General features: G+C 36.1%; 1 protein-coding gene across 8 annotated transcripts in view; it reads left to right on the top strand.

Moving 5' to 3' along the window:
* LOC124162739 (cleavage and polyadenylation specificity factor subunit 6) overlaps nucleotides 1-18,685 on the top strand; it is a 76,628-nt gene that overhangs the window by 28,581 nt on the left and 29,362 nt on the right. For 4 of the 8 annotated variants that reach the window (XR_006865659.1, XM_046539371.1, XM_046539366.1 and 1 more), the window contains exons 7-12: nucleotides 1,885-1,977; nucleotides 3,306-3,490; nucleotides 5,981-6,155; nucleotides 7,044-7,199; nucleotides 10,322-10,430; nucleotides 11,775-11,864. Coding sequence is in view for 7 of the 8 variants with exons in the window: in XM_046539371.1 (XP_046395327.1) it covers nucleotides 1,885-1,977; nucleotides 3,306-3,490; nucleotides 5,981-6,155; nucleotides 7,044-7,199; nucleotides 10,322-10,430; nucleotides 11,775-11,864 (808 nt within the window). In the remaining variant the exon portion in view is untranslated. The remainder of the gene's footprint in view (nucleotides 1-1,884; nucleotides 1,978-3,305; nucleotides 3,491-5,980; nucleotides 6,156-7,043; nucleotides 7,200-10,321; nucleotides 10,431-11,774; nucleotides 11,865-18,685) is intronic. The other 4 variants (XM_046539370.1, XM_046539372.1, XM_046539368.1 and 1 more) reach the window with 3 other exon arrangements.

Here is an 18,685-nt window from a genome sequence, read left to right as displayed (position 1 = left end):
CCAATTATCAGAGCCGTAACTTTTAAGCAGACTTTGTGAACAATAGGGAGACACCTGAACCTGGCCAAAATGAAAAAAATCTGACCCTCAGAAGCACGAGGATGAAGTGCAAGTCACTTTTCGTGATGATATGAATTCTGTAACCCAGCGGAAATCACGAGAAACTTTCAGTACCGATTATTCACTTCAGCATGATAACGATTCATGCCCAGCGCAAAGATAAAAGGTTGGGAATAAGGCATTATTAAATGAAATATACAAACTAAATTAAGAAAGTATTTTAATGGCGAAACATCGATACTTTCAGTAACAGAAGAAGTTTTAGTATTAAAAACACGACCCGTAAACCTTAAACTAGACAGACCTCTCTAACAGTTGCACCTTCGTCAATTCTTATAATAATATCAAGTTTTTGTTCTAATATCGCGGTTTTTTCTTCACGTCTGAAGAACCACCAGGATAGCCACTCCTCTTCGTGGACATTTTTTTCGGTTGGAATCAGAAAAATATACGGATAATGGGTAAATGAACCGATAATTATTCGCTCAGATGCATATTTAACATACGCTACCCACGCCAACCTTTTCTGTCGAACGAAAATTTTCAATCGCAATAGTAATATTTAATATACACCAGATGCGCTTGCATCCTATTCGCCATTCATTTTTTTTCGTCGTGCATAATTTGAACAACGTTATCGCGAAGCAATAACGACGTTAAATGATGAAGGGTTTCAATTTTTGGACAACGTTATCGTGAAACAACGTTAAACGGGACGACGTTAAACGAGGACACACTGTAGCTCACTTGAAAAAAGTGATATAAACACTGGAAAAATCTAAATTTCTGAATATCCCGGGTCCTGTGTCCTCCGTATTATCTATGGTATGCTATTTGGAAGGAAGTAACTGACAGCTGGGGTCATTAGCGCTATGAAGTAAGGGCTGGGGGGATAGGAACCATATGTTAGCATTAGCTAGGTTGTAATGATAGGCTCTAATGGGACCAGGACTTAATGTACCATCTGCTGGACAGAGTGGTGCACTGAAAGTGCCCTCCACATAACACTCAAGTAGGGATAGGGCCATCTCTGATAAGTTTCTGCTGCTGCCAGGACTTGAACCTAGGCTCATAGGGTGTAAAGCCTTTGTGATGTATTAGGGAAATTTTGCTATCTGTTAATCGGGTTAAGTTGGATGACTATCCTAAGATACCTCATTTCTTCAACCTCCAATCTTTGTTTGTCTGCAGGTGGTTAAACGGATTTCCTGAAAACTGCTTTTAATGAGAATATTTTCGAAAATAACTTCTCTGCGAGCATTTAGTATCACCATTCCGAAACTTCTCCTGGGTAACAGAAGTAATCTTAGTGCCAGAAATGCTAGCAATTCAATCATGTTGTTCAACCATGGGAAACATTGTTCATGAATGCAACTTTGTTTCTCTTAAGGTAACACGTCATCTGTGGTGTTGCTTGTGAGTAAATAAGATTATTAGGCTTCATTTTCTTGCCTCCAAATTAGTAATGGAATCTGGGAAACATATATCTGATGCAATTGAAAAGGATTTCATGCCCTTTTACCATAAAACCTCACATTTGAGACTTTTTCTGGTTCCAGTTCTGGCTTAAATCAGAACTATACAAAAGTATATGACTGAGCCTTCTAAAAATAATAAGCAAGTGTTATCCTGAAAACTATACTCCTCCTCAATACCAATTCTTGATTTTGCACACTTTGATTTTACACAGTGCCCATATTTCGGTCCCTCCAACTGCGTAAAATCAAAGTTTTACTCTATATTACTTATTAATGTTCACAGGTTGTACATACTCATGTGCTCTAGGTTTTCTTTCACTCTGATGGAAAATTTCTTTTTCTCTAGGCCCTGGCTATCCCCCGCACAATCAGCCTCCACCCATGCAGGGGCCACCCCCTGGCCCTGGTCAGGGGCCTCCACCTAGGGGACCTCCTCCAGGTATGATCATCTCACAGTTAGTGAGTTGCAAATGAGAGAATAGAAATTAATAACATAATTGGGAGTGTTATAAATAATCTGTCCTCATATTAAAGAGCATTTTAAGCTTTTGTTAGCGATTAATATTATTTTTGTGTTGCTACATTTTCTCTTTGAGTGGAATGTAATTTTTCCTTTTTCTGGTCTTTTATTTAATTTTAACACATTCAATGCGGGCCCGATTTTCATGAACGTCGTCAGATTTGGCCGACAAAATAAGAAAGAATAAAAAGAGTGGTTTTCGTGCCATAACATCCGTTCAAATACTGCTATTTACAAACGGTGCACACGGGTCGAAAGAGGGAAGCTTGCTGAAGACCATGCAAACGATCGGAAGACTCGGAAGTTGATGTAAGCCACGTATGGAGGCAGAGCACGTCAATTGACGTGCTCCGCTCTGAATGTGTTAATGAAGTTAGCATAAAATGGCACACAACTTATCATCCAACTTGATTGAGGATGCTAATGTTTGTTATAATTAAGGAATGCTCAGCCATTCTCAGTTAAGTGAAGAGATGCAGGTTTTTAGCCAAATCAAGCCTTCATTCCGTACACAATGGGTGTAACGAGTGGTTTTCAAGGGGATATTCTGCTCTAGTTATTTTGTATTTCTTCTGTACTAGCAAATTGATGCTGTAATTAAAATCAAATAATGTATGTTACTTGCACTTGGTGCTATAGTTGCCCCAGTTAGGTGAAGAAAGGTGTTAGAAAACCTGGGTTTTAGTATTCACATTCTGTATACCTCAATTTGGCTTGGTCATCCAGGCATAAGTTGTCTATGAAGGAAAAAGTTCTTCATGGTGCATGTGAAACATGAGGAATGTGGCGGACTGGTGGGTAGAGCATTTGGCTGCTGATCGCATGGTGTCTGGTTCAAATCCTGGGTGAAGTCTTCCGACTCCCTCAAAATAAATCCTGTGAGTGCAAGTTGTCTCAAGGAAAGGAACTGGCCTCCCTGTATGTCTGGTATCACATGCCCGTACCTTAGTCTGGGATGAGAACTGCCCTCACTTGTAGGGTTGAAACACTTAGTGAGTGATGTGCTGCACGTAACTTAAAAAAAAACTTATATTACAACTCATATGAAAGGTATTTGTTTTGAATTAGCCTGTTGTAGACCTATGCCCTTAAGGTCGGTGTTATTTGAAACACTTAATGAGTTATGTGCTGCACACAACTTTTAAAAAACTTATATAATAGCTCAAATTAAGAAAGTTATTTGTTTTGGATTGGCCTGTTGTAGACCTTTGCCCTTAAGGTCGGTGTTACTTTTCAAATCCAAACAGGTCCAGGAGGCCCACCTCCAGGTCATGTCGGACCTCCGCCTCAGGGGCCACCTGCTCCACACGTGAATCCTGCATTCTTCCAGCAAGGGGGAGGGCCACACCAAGGACCGCCGCCTCCCCATGGCCCCCCTCACGGCTATGGGCCACCTCCCGCATCCCAGGTACGAGGTTGGGGGAAGAGTCGGGTAAGTTGAGCCTGGCTTGCCTCGCCTCTTGGAAGCAATCAAACGTCACTCTACCTAAAAAAAACCTTTCCCCTCACCTAACCCACCTTCACACATGTGAAGATATACCTTATTGTTCCTACCTCCTCGTAATTTTATGTTGTATGTGAATGTCTTTGTAATGCTGATAGGTAAAAAGACTCTTATCATCAGAACAGATATCAAAGCTGTCAATGAAAACTGCATGGTTGTTGTTCCTTTAATGTTTAATGTGGCAATTGGTAATGGTCATCCCCAATTTTCCGTTTTAAATGCAAAATTTTCCCTAAGCCTTTACAAAGTTATCATAGCATTCTGTTTAATCAAGCAGAATCATTGTGATAGGGTGTTATGAGATTTTGATAGGATTATGTTAGGTGCAGCTGTTAATATTTTTATTTCCAATCACTGTGGACTTCATAATTCATCAAGATCAGTAATTAGAATTTCTAATCTGTTGAAGGAAACAGACAAATTCTACCATAATGCTGAAAGTGATATCATTACTTAGATTTTAACTGATAGGCTGGGAAATACTTAAGATGTTAAATATTACTCAGTTATACAGCTGTGGATTTATTTTTTTGCATTTGTTAGTTTTCCTATTTGCCTTTTATCATCCTTGCGCCTTTTGACCAAACTGTGAAAAATGTTAGTTTTGTGAGCTCTGCAGTGAGTGTAACTTGATCCATGATGTGGACTTAATTTGGAAGTGCACTGTCATCCTGAGAATTTTGTATCTTTTTGCTTTCCTGTCAATAGGTGCTTATTGTTAGAGTAGTAATGTATGGTTGCATCAGATTCGTCAATTTAAAATAGCTGTTGGATTACTGTAAAAGTCTGGAAAAATTCAATTGCAAGTCCATAAAAATATTTGCATTTTTCTTTGAAATCTTGATTTTAATCATTTTCTATAGTACCAAAGTTATTTCCAATACATTATTTGTGTAGAAAGCCTGGTAGTTCATTTAAGTTTTTATGCAAAAAGTGCTTATATTTCAAGACATTTTGCAGTTTAGTGTACAAGTTGTACGATGAATGGTTAACTTTTGGTCCCGCACATATTTGCTATGCTGTAAAAAAGAATACTGCCATTTAAGTGGTTCAATGAAAATTTGAAAATATCTCGGTGAATGTAACTGAATGAAATATTTCTGATGTTGAAAGATAATTCCAATTATTTGAAGTCCACTGATGCACTTCATAGGTGCATAGATATTTGTATATTAAATGTTTAAGAATGAACGTCTGCACTTATATTAGTTTAGTTACAGATAGTTCAGGTTTTTGATGTTTTTCTAAGCAGCTTAAGTTAAGAAAGTTGATTAAGTTTATTAAACTCCTATTCGAAACAATTGAACTCCTTAATGAAGGTATCCTCTTAGTATAATAGGGTAGTTTCCTTCATCAAAGAAAACAAAAGGCATTGATTGTGATTCGTTACACCAACATTAGTGAATTCATAACATTCAAATTATTTGGTTTTTGAAATCCCAGTTTAGACGAATGTTAATGGTCAATTTTAACCTCATTTGAAAAAGGCCAGATTGGCGGCCATGCGATGCCACTCCACGTGATGTCACAGGACCTAGATTCTATAAGAGTAGTCAGGTGTTTTACATCGTCTGAGATTACCAATGCATGCATAAGGCACATAGCTCAGGGAAACATCTCTTATTGATCACCTATCACAATTGCCTATGGTCGAAAAGTTTCCTTCGTTTGATAGGGTATTAATAATCCATAATTAAGCCAAGCGCTACCTACTAGCAGGGTACTCTGCTACCTGCTAGCAGCCTGCATTGTATCGGCGCTCACAGCCTCGCACCAAGGTGGCCTCACACGGTGGCAGCTGGAACCAAAATGACATCACGCAGGCTTTTCCCAGTATTCATACTTAGCCATCGCGTTTTCGTGCACTTGAAAATTTTCACTTTTCATTTTATAGCGAAAAATAGATACCGTTATATTAAAATCTAAATGCGTGAAATACGAACTCCAGGAGTAATAATCTTATAATTTAGGAAATTAAATAAAAATAGGAAATCATCCTATTATGATTTTCATTGTTCTCTGGACCTAATAAAAATTAAAAAGAAACTTACCTCGCATCGACATGCAGTCAGTTACTTTCCATGTCAAGTTTTAGATTTTGCCGTTAAATTCATCCATCTGCATTATTGTATAGGTATCTAGATTTTCTTTTTGCCCAGCCCCAATAGGAAAAATTGGCTTGTATACAATGAGGTTCTTCTTTAATGGTTGTAGGAATTGATATCTGTAGAGCTTTTTGATTCTAAGTGATATCTTTATGCCTAAGTTAGTGGAAAATCTCAATTTCCATTGTAAGTCTTGTAAAGATGCGTTATAATCCCCTGTGTGGAGTTGTGTGACTATGTTAATCATTAATTGGCATTTATGAGTAGACTTAAGGAATTTGTTATGGTGAGACCTGGGTTTACTGTGGTAAAGGTTGGAGGTGGTGGTGTCCTCTTCCAGCCAGTGGGACAGTATGGAGCTCCGCCACCAGACCACAGGCCTGATGGGCCCCCACCTCTAAGTGAAGCAGAATTTGAAGAGATCATGGGACGAAACAGGACAGTGTCAAGCTCTGCTATCGCTCGAGCTGTGTCCGATGCAGCAGCAGGTGAGAATCAAAAATTTTGTACGAGTACACTATTTTTTTGTGATTAGAATAGATAGTATTAATGTTTCTCAATCTTCAGACTGGATAATCCTATATTATACAGAAGATACCGGTTAATTGGGATATATCGGGACTTGTGCACTTTGCCCCAACTAAGGGCTGCCCCAATTAGGTGAACTATCCTGTGTATGGGCATAAACAAACATTGAAATGATGGAAAGAGGACTAAAGAATGTTTATAATGCAACATAAGTTTTTTAAATTATTAATTTGATTATTAAATCAGCGAGTTTAGTTAATTTAGATGCCGAATGAATCTTTTAATAGGTCTTATTAAAGAAAAGTCATATCCTCTTGCGGATAGTATAACAACAAGAGCTTTCAAAATAGGGCAAGAATAGGAGCATTTGTTAAAAATAAGAGTAAATCAAAGGAGGAAAAAAAATAGTATTCTGAAATTAAACAATTTTAATTTAGTCGTGAGTACAGAGTCTATGTCGCCGACTCATGGCCCAATAAAGCGGCATGCTGTCCCAATTAAGTGGAGAATGCTCTGGGATATTCCTCTATTGGGTTCTGTTCTTCAAGATCTGCCCCAATTAAGCGGCTGCCCCTAGTAACTGGTGGACCCATTAAACGGAATCTACTGTAGCTTCAATGTCTTGAAAACTCTTGAATCCTGACAGAGTTGGGAGAACCTGCCGTGGTGTTTGTTGTTTTTCCAAATTTTGATGCTATTGCAAAGCATCCCCCAGTGCAAAGTGGCAGAACCATTGTAATTGAATAATCAACAATTTTATATAGGCTTAATAGGAATTTAAATATACCTTGAGAACATTTTTAAATGTTGAAGTGTAACTTAATCTTGGTTGGCACTTCTTTTTGCAGGGGAGTATGCCAGTGCTATTGAAACATTGGTAACAGCAATTTCCCTCATCAAGCAGTCCAAGGTTGCTAATGACGACAGGTGTAAAATATTGATCAGCTCCCTCCAAGACACGCTTCATGGTGTCGAGACAAAGAGCTATGGCTCATCAAGGAGAGGTAAGTCAATGATTCTGATGGCTGTATGTATTTAGATATGAAAGAATCAATGCCAAAATTCTTGTTTTTCGTTACTGATACGGAAATACTAATTTTTAGTAAAGTATTACAGTGGACGCCCCTTATCGCTATAGGTCTAGGGAACTGAGAAATCACTCGCCATAATGAACTCTAGTTCTTACCAAAGTTAATTAAATAATCACAATAACCACTCCATTGGCATTACAATAGTTGTTTTTGCTGAGAGGCCAATATTGCAGTGTGCTAACTATTATAAATAAAACTTGTGAACATTTAATTCACTGATGATATGATCAGTTAGCTTTACCTAAGACATAATAAACAAAACTACCGTAAAAAGCGTGGAATGTCGTTTGAACAACTTAATTACGCTTTTGTTTAATGATTGAAAAACACTTATTGTGTCAGGCGGCAGTGTTCTATTGTTAGATTGGCTGGGCAATAGTCCATGAATGGTAATACTTTTTTACTTCTTCCACCAATCCATCAAATGCTTGTTGCCACTGTGTGATGAAAACAGCCATCATTCGTGCACTTTGGCTTGCTTCATAAGTCCTTGGGAGTGTTTTTACACCCTTAAAGCATCAGGGATGGGCGGATTTCTCCTGTGCAAAATGTTTTAATTTATCTGAAACATCTATATTCAAACATAAAAGAATAGTTTAACACTCTTTAGTTTTTTCCTCTCCTTCGCAAGGGTCGTCTTTCTGTGGCCAGGGTTTTGTCTGGGAGAATGTCAAAAAAATGAGCTCACCTCATGTGTTTTGTAGGGTGCTGTAATTATTCTCCAGCACCTTACAACACAGCCTTCCACAGCACTTTCGTCAACACTTGATGATTCCCCTGATAGCTTGTGAAGGGATATTCCCTTCCTGTTTATAAATTGTGCAAATCATCCATCAGATCGTTTAAAAGTGTCTATACCTAGCCTCTATCTCTGATATTGTGCTTATCATCAAATGTTCTGCCTATGTTGAATAAAGGCATCTTCTCATTGGGTCTTCAGGCCTTCATCATTGGGTCAGTAATTTACATCCCTGTGGCTCTTTATTGGCAGAAACATGAGAAAAGAGCAACTTCTAGCAGCAGATGCTCTCCTGGCTGCATATGTTGTTGGGTGTTTGGACGTCCTTCTTGAAGCACTGCGGCATAAATTTGTTCTTTTTTCTTAATGATGGTGAATAATGTCGATATATTAATACCAAATTGCCTCGCAATTTCACTTTACGACTTTAACATTGGCAGTAATTCGCACTTTGGTTTTTAGATCTAAGGACTTGCGTTTACCTGCCATATTGTTAGCTGACTGAGTAGCAGCCATGAGTAGCTCCCGTCAGCCATGGCAAATTATTATTGCCTCTTTTTAGCGCTGTGATGATAGTGACCTTAGAGGTGCTTTATAAGGATCAGTCCTTGCCCTCACATAAATTTCGGGCTATTTGTCTCTAGAGCAAGGAAATGAAGAAATAATTCAAGCATTTAGGAGTTTATGGGGCAGGGTTTATTGAGCCAAGAATAATTTCACCTACTCCTTTGATTTTCTTTCCTCTGCAATGATGGTTACACTGCATGGTACCCTGAATTCTCCCACCCCTGACTCTGCTTCAAACTTCCTGTTTATTACTTTCCATATTGAGAGAAATACAATTGTTTAAATTTGAAGATTTAAAAAAATGATGAATACGTTAACTTGTGTTTGCATGTAATTCTTGTTCGATCCATAACAAATGACTTAATTGATCCTAGGGTTTTATTTTTCTATGATGATATTACTTAAAATAGGTTTTTGAAACCACTGCATTTAATGGAGAATGCTTTGTTTCCTGGGCTGTATAATATTGTGGCATGTTTACAAGGTGCAAGTATGATCCTTCAGATCACCAGCAGCATTTGCACCCGCTGGGAGAACTCCGCAGAATTCTGCTTCACCAAGATTTTTAGATTCAAGATCCAGCTATATTCAATAAAAAGTTTTTGTAGTTATTATTTTTATTAATTCATTTTGCCTATCACTACATGTGTCCAATTGTGGTATTGTGTATTCAGCATCTCTATTAATAGAATGTCGGAATACCTGAATTATATTTTCTACTGCTGTCGGCATCAAAATGATGTGCCGCTGTACTTTGCCAATTTATATCTGGACTTTAGTGCCATAATAATGAATAATAAGTCCTTTTAAAGAAAATTTTATTCATAATTCTGATTTATTTTTTGTTTCATGAAAAATTCATAAACGTAGGCACGCTAGTGCAATAAATGACTCTGCACACTATAAAATTAGCTGTTTTGTAAACCTCATGAACTTTATAACTCAACCTAAGGAAAACTTCTATGTGTACAGCGTACATCTTCCAAAATAAGTTGCAAACCTTAATGTAGATTAATAAAATGGGTTTTGCGTATTTTTAGCATATTTTGTTGTAAAATATTTTTTTTAAATGTTTAAATACTATCTAGTCCTACAATTTACCTCGAAAGAAAAAATAAAATTGATAGAAACATTTCTTAATTTCTTTGCAATTTTTCAATGATCCATCATCTGTAAAAATATTGATATTTGTGAATGTTAATAACTATTATTAATGTCATGTTGCCAAACGGGGCTTAGCCAGGCCAGTGCTGGTTACCAGGAAGCGAAGTTTCGCGCGCAAGACCTGGCAACGCGGCATTTCTTCGCTCCAACGTATTTTTTCAATGCCCATATATAATCTATACTACATAAAAATCATGTATTTTTGGATAAAAAAATAAATAAAACAAAAAATAAATCATAGTTAAGAACAAAATTTCCTTTACATGACGTATTATTCATTATTATGGCATGCACTGAAGTCCAGATATAAATTTGCAAAGTACAGCAGCACATCATTTTGACGCCGACAGTAATTTTTACACAATCCCTTTAAAGTAAGTTAGTAATGAATAAGTGGACAAAGTCAATGAATCCTAATATGCTTGGTTGTCTGTGAAATGTTTCAATTTTCTTAACATTCTAGTTTACTTCAACTTTTGGAAGTGTTATATCTTTTTATTTTATTTTTTGTTGTGAATGATTTTGGTTTGGTTATTTTTGTCATTCGCTTGTGTTTTTATTCTAGAGAGGTCACGTTCCCGAGATAGGGAGCGATCTCACAGACGCAGACGAGAGCGTTCACGAAGTCGAGAATACAGGGAGAGGAGCAGAGAAAGAGACAGAGAGCGTGACAGGTAAGGAAGGACATGATATGAAGGAAGGGTTTATTTCATTGAGTAGTGGCATTGGGGATATTAGATATAGTATGTGGGTATCATATGATGAATTTATCTGTGGTGAATGTAGGTTCCTGTCAGTATGTTCTCATTTTCAATTTCTAAATCAAAGTTCCTGGATTGTGAAGTATGTAAGAGAGAGTTGTATTTTTTGTAAACAGTATAGGAATTGTGCCATTGGTAGCTGATGGTGATGCACCACTCTTGTTTGAATGGTTTCATTTATTCCTTTTATCCTGATTTATTGTTCGTTTAACTTTTTAGCTATCGCCTTGAAATTTTCAGAGTATGTACAATGCCCTTGTAGCTGCCAACATTTCACTGTCTCTCTACTATGAAAATTTCACCTTTTTATTTTCTCTGTTTGTAAACTTAAAGAGTTTTTCTTCCTAAAAATTCAAAGAAGCAAACATCATTTACCTTGAATGTTTGTGTATGTATGGCTTGTATGGAATTATTTCCATTTTATGTTTTTGATGTTTTTATGGATAATTTATTACAAAAATGCAGGAATATGTTTTTTCATTAATAATCTTACCATTATTCAGTTATTAAAATTAAATCCAGCTTCATTCTGTCAGTATGTACTAAAATGTAGTGAATGAAATACTTGTAAAGTGATGTTTGTTCAACATCTGCAAAATATTGCATGTGCGATTGGTAAATAATGTAAGGTATTTTGGATATTTTTTATAGGAAAACTGAACTTAAGGTATTTTGCTATTAGAGTATTAAAATTTAACACTGGAGTAGTTGCAACTTGTGTTGTATTTTCTTCAATAATCAACAAGAAAAAAGAAAATTTCCGTAAATACCATGCATTCATCATTTACCTTCGCTCATAATCAGCCAATTCCTTTACAAAATTAATGAAGTACTTAGAGGTTTCATAATGCATTTTTATCCAAGTTTTTTTTCATATCTTATTTTTTTTTTAATCCATGGTCCTTGTATCGCATGTTATAAGGCTAGTGGCTTATCTTTAGTAGTTGTGCCATGACTCCCGAAAGTCTAGCACATTTGTTTTTATTTAATGTATACAGTGAATGGATCAGTTATGATATTAAAATATCTGAATAAGTAGAGTGAAAGTTGTAGATCACATACACATGATGATTCTTAAAGCGATAGAGATAAGATAAAAGAAGTGTGTAGTTGTCAGGCCCTCTGGCTTCTCTACATAAGTTTTGCCTTTCACATTAATTTCATTTCGTAATGAACCTGCGCAAGTGGCATGAATGACTTCATTTTTGAGAATCCATGTAATTTATGCAACCATTTGCTTTTGTTTTGATTTCACAGATATTATGCGGATGCTTATCCAAGAGATAGATCTCGCAGCAGAGAAAGGGACCGGGAACGTGACTATCGAGAGCGATCCCGTGAAGATAGGTTTGTCCTTAGTTTTTTGTGAAATCTGCATTATTACTCCAGTCTGTAGAACCATCTTAGGCTAGTATGACTTGGCTACTGGTTCTTGTATGTTTTCACCAATGGATCATATGCTCAAGTTTTATGGTACATATTGAACTCTATATAAGTACTGTGTAAGAGCTTGTTCTTGTTACTCAATACTGACAATATCTTATTTTGTTGTCTTCTTTCTGGCTGTCCACAGAAGAGACTGTTTAGTAAATAAGTAATGGAACAACATTGAGATATTGGGAGTTGATGCATGAGTTGTATGGTACTTCAAATTTTACTTAAGTCAATTGAATTCAAGAGTGTATTGTTGAATCATGTTTTGATTTTTATCACAGAAAGTGTCTTTCCTATAAAATCTTGGGTATGTTTTGAAACATATTTAGGCAGTCTTGAGCCCTGACTCCTGTGTATGGTTTCCATAATTTTTGCCATGTGATGTTAGTCTTTTTACCATTGAGCTAGATTACCTTATTTTTATTTTTGAACTTCCATTGACACTAATGATTAGAAATTGAATTTAACCAATATATGTACTTAGGAAATGGGGAGAAGCAGTGTTGACAGTTTGTTAACATTTTTTTTATTCACTTTATGCAGCCAAGGAACTTTCTTGGAGTCACATTTGACAACAAGGTGATTAACGCTGCATATTTAGTGTTCAATGATGACTGAGCTTAAGGTTATCTAATGGTGACCTTTGGAACACGACCTCGTTAGCACCTTGTTTATGTGATAAATTAGTTCATTAAAGTAGTGGTAATGGTGATAATGAGTATAATAAGAATTGGATGTAGATGGCTGATTGCCTTTTGCATGAAATTAAGGTATCTTTGCTTTCACTATCTTTTTCATTTCCTATTTTACCCTTCAGCATTATTTTACTCATCAGCATTATCGTGGTTGATTAAATTTGGCACAGTGAGCAATTTAATACATTTTCTTCTTTAAGTTGTGTTAAGTTTTGCCAATAGTGAATGAAATATAAAGTTAGTGTGTTGTCAACTAATGATATGTGTTGAGGAATTTTCAGTCTTGCATAATTCAGAGATATACTGTGTGATAAGATGCATAGAGTGGAAGTCCTTTGTAAAAGGTACTGTGTATAGCGGGGTAGCATGATAACTATGATATTTTTTGTGTTGGTTGGTCCATGTGGAAAAGCATTGGGAAATCATCAACAGTAAAATCTTATTAATTCGAGCCCTAATAACTTGAAAAACAGCATACAGCAACAGAAATACTCCATTTTGGCAGTGTGCTTTGCCGCGATGCAATTTTTCTTTGTGGTTTATTTTAAGTACGAGGAACAATGTCAACATTTCCTTGCATGGAAAGTTTGGAAATATTTTTTCCATACAGCATACGTAACTCGAGGGGCTCTCGAGTGAGAGATCTTTTGTATATGGAAGTGGACAGTGTGAATCCCAACAATTTGAACTCAAGTTTCTATTTGTTACTGATGCTGATAGTCCTTTTATAAAAAGGGCGTATCAGCAGTTCTATGTGTATCAGTCCTAAATAAGAAACTTTCGCCTTTTTTGACTTGAATTTTTTTCATAGAAAGTTGATTAAATCATTACAGACTTCTATAACGCGAAAAAATGGCTGGTTGTCATTTAGTTTTTTTCTCCATTTAGTGTTTAAAATTCTTTCCCATCTCAGAAACCTTAAATCCAGATAATGCTGTATTTTTAATAGCAGTATGAATTTTGACTAAATATATATGATGGATTCAAATGGAGAATGTGTGTTTAGTTGTTCTGAATTATACTTTGGTATTTGAAATTCAAATGCCTTAAAAGGGATTTTCAAATATGCTTACCTATTTTGTTTTCGGAGTATCAAAATTTTTCCATGAATTTAGAAAATGGGAATGTGCAATAATTGTGGTTTTGGGTATTTGATTGTGTACTTGATTTAGCAACCAATGGTTAATGATTAGACTTAGTTAATTTACATAAAAAATGCCTAAAGGCTTACTTTGCATATCTTGAATTAATAAAATGAAGTTTCAAAAATATGACCATGGCAAATTGTGGGAGGGGTATATATGTGAAGAAAACAGTATTTTTCCATGTTCTGTTCTATGTAATATCCTATCTACTAATATTTAATCCATCTGTAAGCCACACCATTAACCTCCTCTATTGTCATCAGATTTACAAGATGCATCTCCGCTTAAAGTCCATTCTTCTTCATGCATTCTGATTAAAGAAAAGACCAACTAAATACATGATGTGCCATGCCACCATCATGTATTTAGTTGCTGTAATAGAGATGTGAATTCCCATCTAGAATTGACTAGAGTTTCATTTTGCTGTGGTTAAAATATCTTGAAATATCTCTGAATTATGAACTTCAGATTGAAATGATTATATTTGCTCTAATGGGAGTCGATATGTATGGATGGAATATTACAATCTAACGGAACAAATGTTTTTAAAGACTGCTATGGCTGTGTGCTAGTTTTATAGCCTGCAATTATTATAATTCCTAGTGTCATTGAAATGTCGTAATGTCTACTATTTCTAAGGAATAGGAAGAAACATAATCGTTTTAAAACAAATGTGGAATATTGTATGACATTGAAATGTACAGTGGAAGTTTGGTTTAAGGAGGGCTCAATATCTTGGGAAAATTGCTTGCTGTATTGGACTCTTGTTGCATCCAAATGTGAAATATCTATTGGTTTTCTTACATAAATTTTCCTTAACTTGTATATTTATATTTAATTTTGCATGAGCAAAATTAAATAAAAAAGTACGCCAAGTAAATCTTGCAAAACAATCATTAGCTTTTGTTTCCAAAAACTGCTCATCTGTGGCTTTGTGGTGCTTTATGTGAGGGGATGGGATCATTGATCTTATATTGTCTGAAATTGGTTAGATGCATTAGAGTTGTGAAACAGCCGAAACCAAATTTTAGGCACCATATCACACCACAGCATTTGCAACGCACGAAGTTACACGAGTGGCAGTTGTAGTGGAATATGGTTTTGTATGCATGCTGCACAATCTTGGCTTCTTGCTGTCAGAAAACTCAGAAGCATTAAACAAGTTAAAGCAGCTTATACAGCATTGTGTATCATGCAGTCACGGAAGCTTTTTCTTGGATATAAGTGTGTAGAATTGCATATATTTTCACCCGCAAAATTTCCCTTGCTCATTATCACTCATTGTCATTAGTGAGTGCTGCTCAACTTTTCCTTTTGCTCTTCAAGATTGTGAATGACCTAAAGTATCAAACACAGAAACACCCTCTCGGATCGGTCATTATATGAAGACATCACTTTGCACTTGTGTATCATTTAAATCTTATTTAACCGGTACAAATAATATGGTGGATAAGATAATACTGCAGTGTCATTAATGACATTAGCTTAGTTCTCATAGGAGAACGGACAGAAGATGGAAAAACAATCAAAATACAACAGAGGTCGGTTGCTCAAGGAAAGTGTGGACTGATATTGATTCTTTTCTGATCATCCATTTTCCGATTGGTCTGTCCTATGAACAGCGGCGCAGCGAGGGGGGGATTTGAGGTATAAAACTCCCCCAGAGCTCAGACAATTTTTTAAGTTTAATCTATTTTATTTATTTGGATTAATAATACTTATAGAATAGTGTAAGGATTAATAAAATATCCCTCAGAAGGCTGTAAAACTCACCATTTTTAACCATTTATCTTGATTTTTTTCTGGCGGAGGGCCCTTGCACCTCCAGCTTACCCTGACAGGTATGCCATACCCCTAGACAACCCAGCATTAGTTGCACCTGAAACCCCCCCTAGCCTTAATTCCTAACTGCACCCCTGCCTATGAAAACCCTAATTAACTCCGTCCGTAACCCACACCATCACTCTGTTCTCAACTGATTTGCTAGGTGCTTTTCAGCTTTATGCTCATTCTGCTCCATGCATTCTGATTGAAGAAAAGAACTACAGAACAGTAAAGTCTCACAAATGATACTCCAGCGGGGGCTAGCAGAAAAATGATTGGCCCCATTTACTTTTAAGTTAACTACTTATTTACTGCTCTGAAGAGAGATGGCTAATAGTATTGAGCGCTTACTGTGGTAAGGGCTTTGTGACCTTGCTATATCCATATTTTTACATGATTATTGTGGATCTTATGACGGTACACTGGCAATCTCGTTGTAATGCAATTCTCTCTATATGCCTTACTCACTAAAACAAACTTCCACTGTGTGTGGGTTTCGCATCCTTTAATGACTTCTGCCCATGTGTTTGAAGAATACTTGGAATGTAGCTAAGGGTACTTAATTTTTTCTCTCTCTCCCATTTGAAAAATCTTGAAATTTGCTATTTGTGTACCTCAGAGTAGGACAATCATTGTGAAGATTTTCATTTGTGTTTCAATACTATGGTTTTTATAAGAGGTCCCTAAGTATCATCACTGATGTTGCCTCATGCTGATATTTAATTGACTAATTAATATATATTTGCTAATATCTTTACAATGTTTGGTGACAATATTATTTGTATTTGATAACCTGCCTTCTCTTTCTGTGATTGTATTTCATTTGGGCTTGAGTGTTCTGGTTATTATTAAGTTTATGATGGTATACATGGTAATTTACATGATTTGTTTGGGTAAAATCAGCTCAAACTGTTTCTTAACTGGTATAAAAAATTGTGGTTAAGTTACATTTTGTTTTGGAAACTTGTTTGTAGCAGGTCTAAAAAGTTGTAAGTATTATCTCAGGCTTGTATATGTCATTTTGTACTGATATTCATGTATAAAATGAGAAATTTAACTAATTAAAAAAATGACTGGGAATTGAAAATGATTTTAGTGTGTTTTTAGATATTTTAGGAAACCAATTCAATTTGATATGTAATAATGCAGATTCTACGAGGAGATAAACAAGTAATGCTAAATAAACAAAATACAGTCAAGTAAACAAATTTTTGCTTAGTCAAGTCATATTTTAAAGTATGTGATACCCAGGAATAATGATTTTGAGAAGTTGCATGTTTTAGATTTATGTTGTGATTTTATTTTTATTAAAATTAGATGGTAATAGGGTAAAGGATGGCTTTAATGCAACTAATTATAAGATAATCTGTTGAGTGATCCTCAAATTCAAGATTGTGGTAACTTATTTGGTCTTTAGAAATGTGAGATACAGTGGAACTTGGTTAGTACGTTCCTCCTTAGTACGTTTTCCTCCTTAGTACGGCGATTTCCCTCGGTCCCGGTACCATCCGAACAAAATACAGGTAAAAGAATTTGGTTAGTACGTTTGAAAAAATTGCGCTTTCCTGGTTAGTACGCTCAATTGCTTGCCGTGACGCAACCCGCAATTCGTTCTCTAGTGTCTTCTTAAGGGTCGCAAACGTCTGAATTCATGATTTAATTTATTATTATTAGCCATTAACATTCTTCCATTCATTCCACATCTCTTTCTTCTACCGTAATTTATCCAAATTCTGAATTCTTGTGACGTGATGAAAAATAAAATGCGGCCATTTTTCGGGAATGTCTGACTATGAAAAACTACAACCAATAAGAAGCCCCAATTTTCCCCACCCCGAGCTCCTCACCTTCTGTTGCCTTTGGAGCACTTGGGAGTGCCCACTCCTGCGCACAAAGTTCGTGAGTGGGCAATTGTTGCTATTGCACAAGTTATCATGATGAAGAAATGAGTCTTAACGGTATTAGACAATTCCCACATTATCTAAAGCAGTACTGCTCCATAAACTCGACGTCGTGCGTATTTACTTGACTACTGTTGCGGGAGCAGACGATCCTATGGATCTCCACGCGAAGCTTAGCTTAAAAATACTTGATCTCGGAACGAAAGCAGACGGCATTAGACAAATTTTGAAAGTAAATTTCAACTGTATAATATAAAATTTTCTAGTAATTACGTCGTAATCTAATAATCTTGCGTGTCATCAGTCGATATATCGATCGATTTTACAATCGAAATGGTATCATTCCAGATGCGAATGTCTACGGCTGTTGCCGTAATTTGAAAGTCAATAAAATTTTGCCCAATTTTTATGATGTTTAAGAAACCAGTTGACTTACTCCGGGTTGTTTTTATATTCTCCGAGTACGCTGTGAGAAAGAAAAATGACTTGTCTTCGCTTGTCTGAGCTTCACTCGTCCTCGTTCTGTAAATATATAGGTATAGGATAAATCACGGGAGATAGACGCCGTAATCATGAAATCGTCTCCGGGATGTCCATGAAAAATTGCGATTTTTATTCACATGGTTTTGTTTTTCATGGTAGCGCTCATTTTCTTGATTTTAAATGTGAAAAGAGTTCAGGAAGGAGATCCTATGAGAACTACCGATAGTAATTGTAATTATGACGACTTTTTCACTGATTGCAATAACCCCGACTGCTATTATTTACTTTCCTCGTTAGTACGTTTTCCTGGTTAGTACGTTCATTTTTCTTGGTCCCTTCAGAAACGTACTAACCAAGTTCCACTGTATTTTCTCCCACTAAGGTGGTTTTTATATTTTCAAAGCCATTGAAAGAAAACAATGCCTTTGTATTACCTTGAGTAATGAAATGCTGGTATGTTAGGCTTGTAGTTAGTGTGTGAGGTCATTCCATATCCAGTGAACCATGGCATGCAACCCGCCTGCTTGGATTTTCATGAAATTTGGTACCCATGGTTGATTGATAAATATAAGAATGGTTTTAAAGTTCAGGCTTATACCCTAGGGCCATTTCAGAACTAGTGAAACCTGATTTTCAGCATAAGGTATTTTTAAAATAGATTCCTGGCTGTTGCAAATGTAATTAGT

This window comes from Ischnura elegans, chromosome 7, assembly GCF_921293095.1.
Source record: "Ischnura elegans chromosome 7, ioIscEleg1.1, whole genome shotgun sequence".
In the NCBI taxonomy this organism is placed as follows: domain Eukaryota; kingdom Metazoa; phylum Arthropoda; class Insecta; order Odonata; family Coenagrionidae; genus Ischnura; species Ischnura elegans.
Note: the sequence above shows the minus strand (reverse complement) of the source record. Positions and strands in the feature narration are given on the sequence as shown.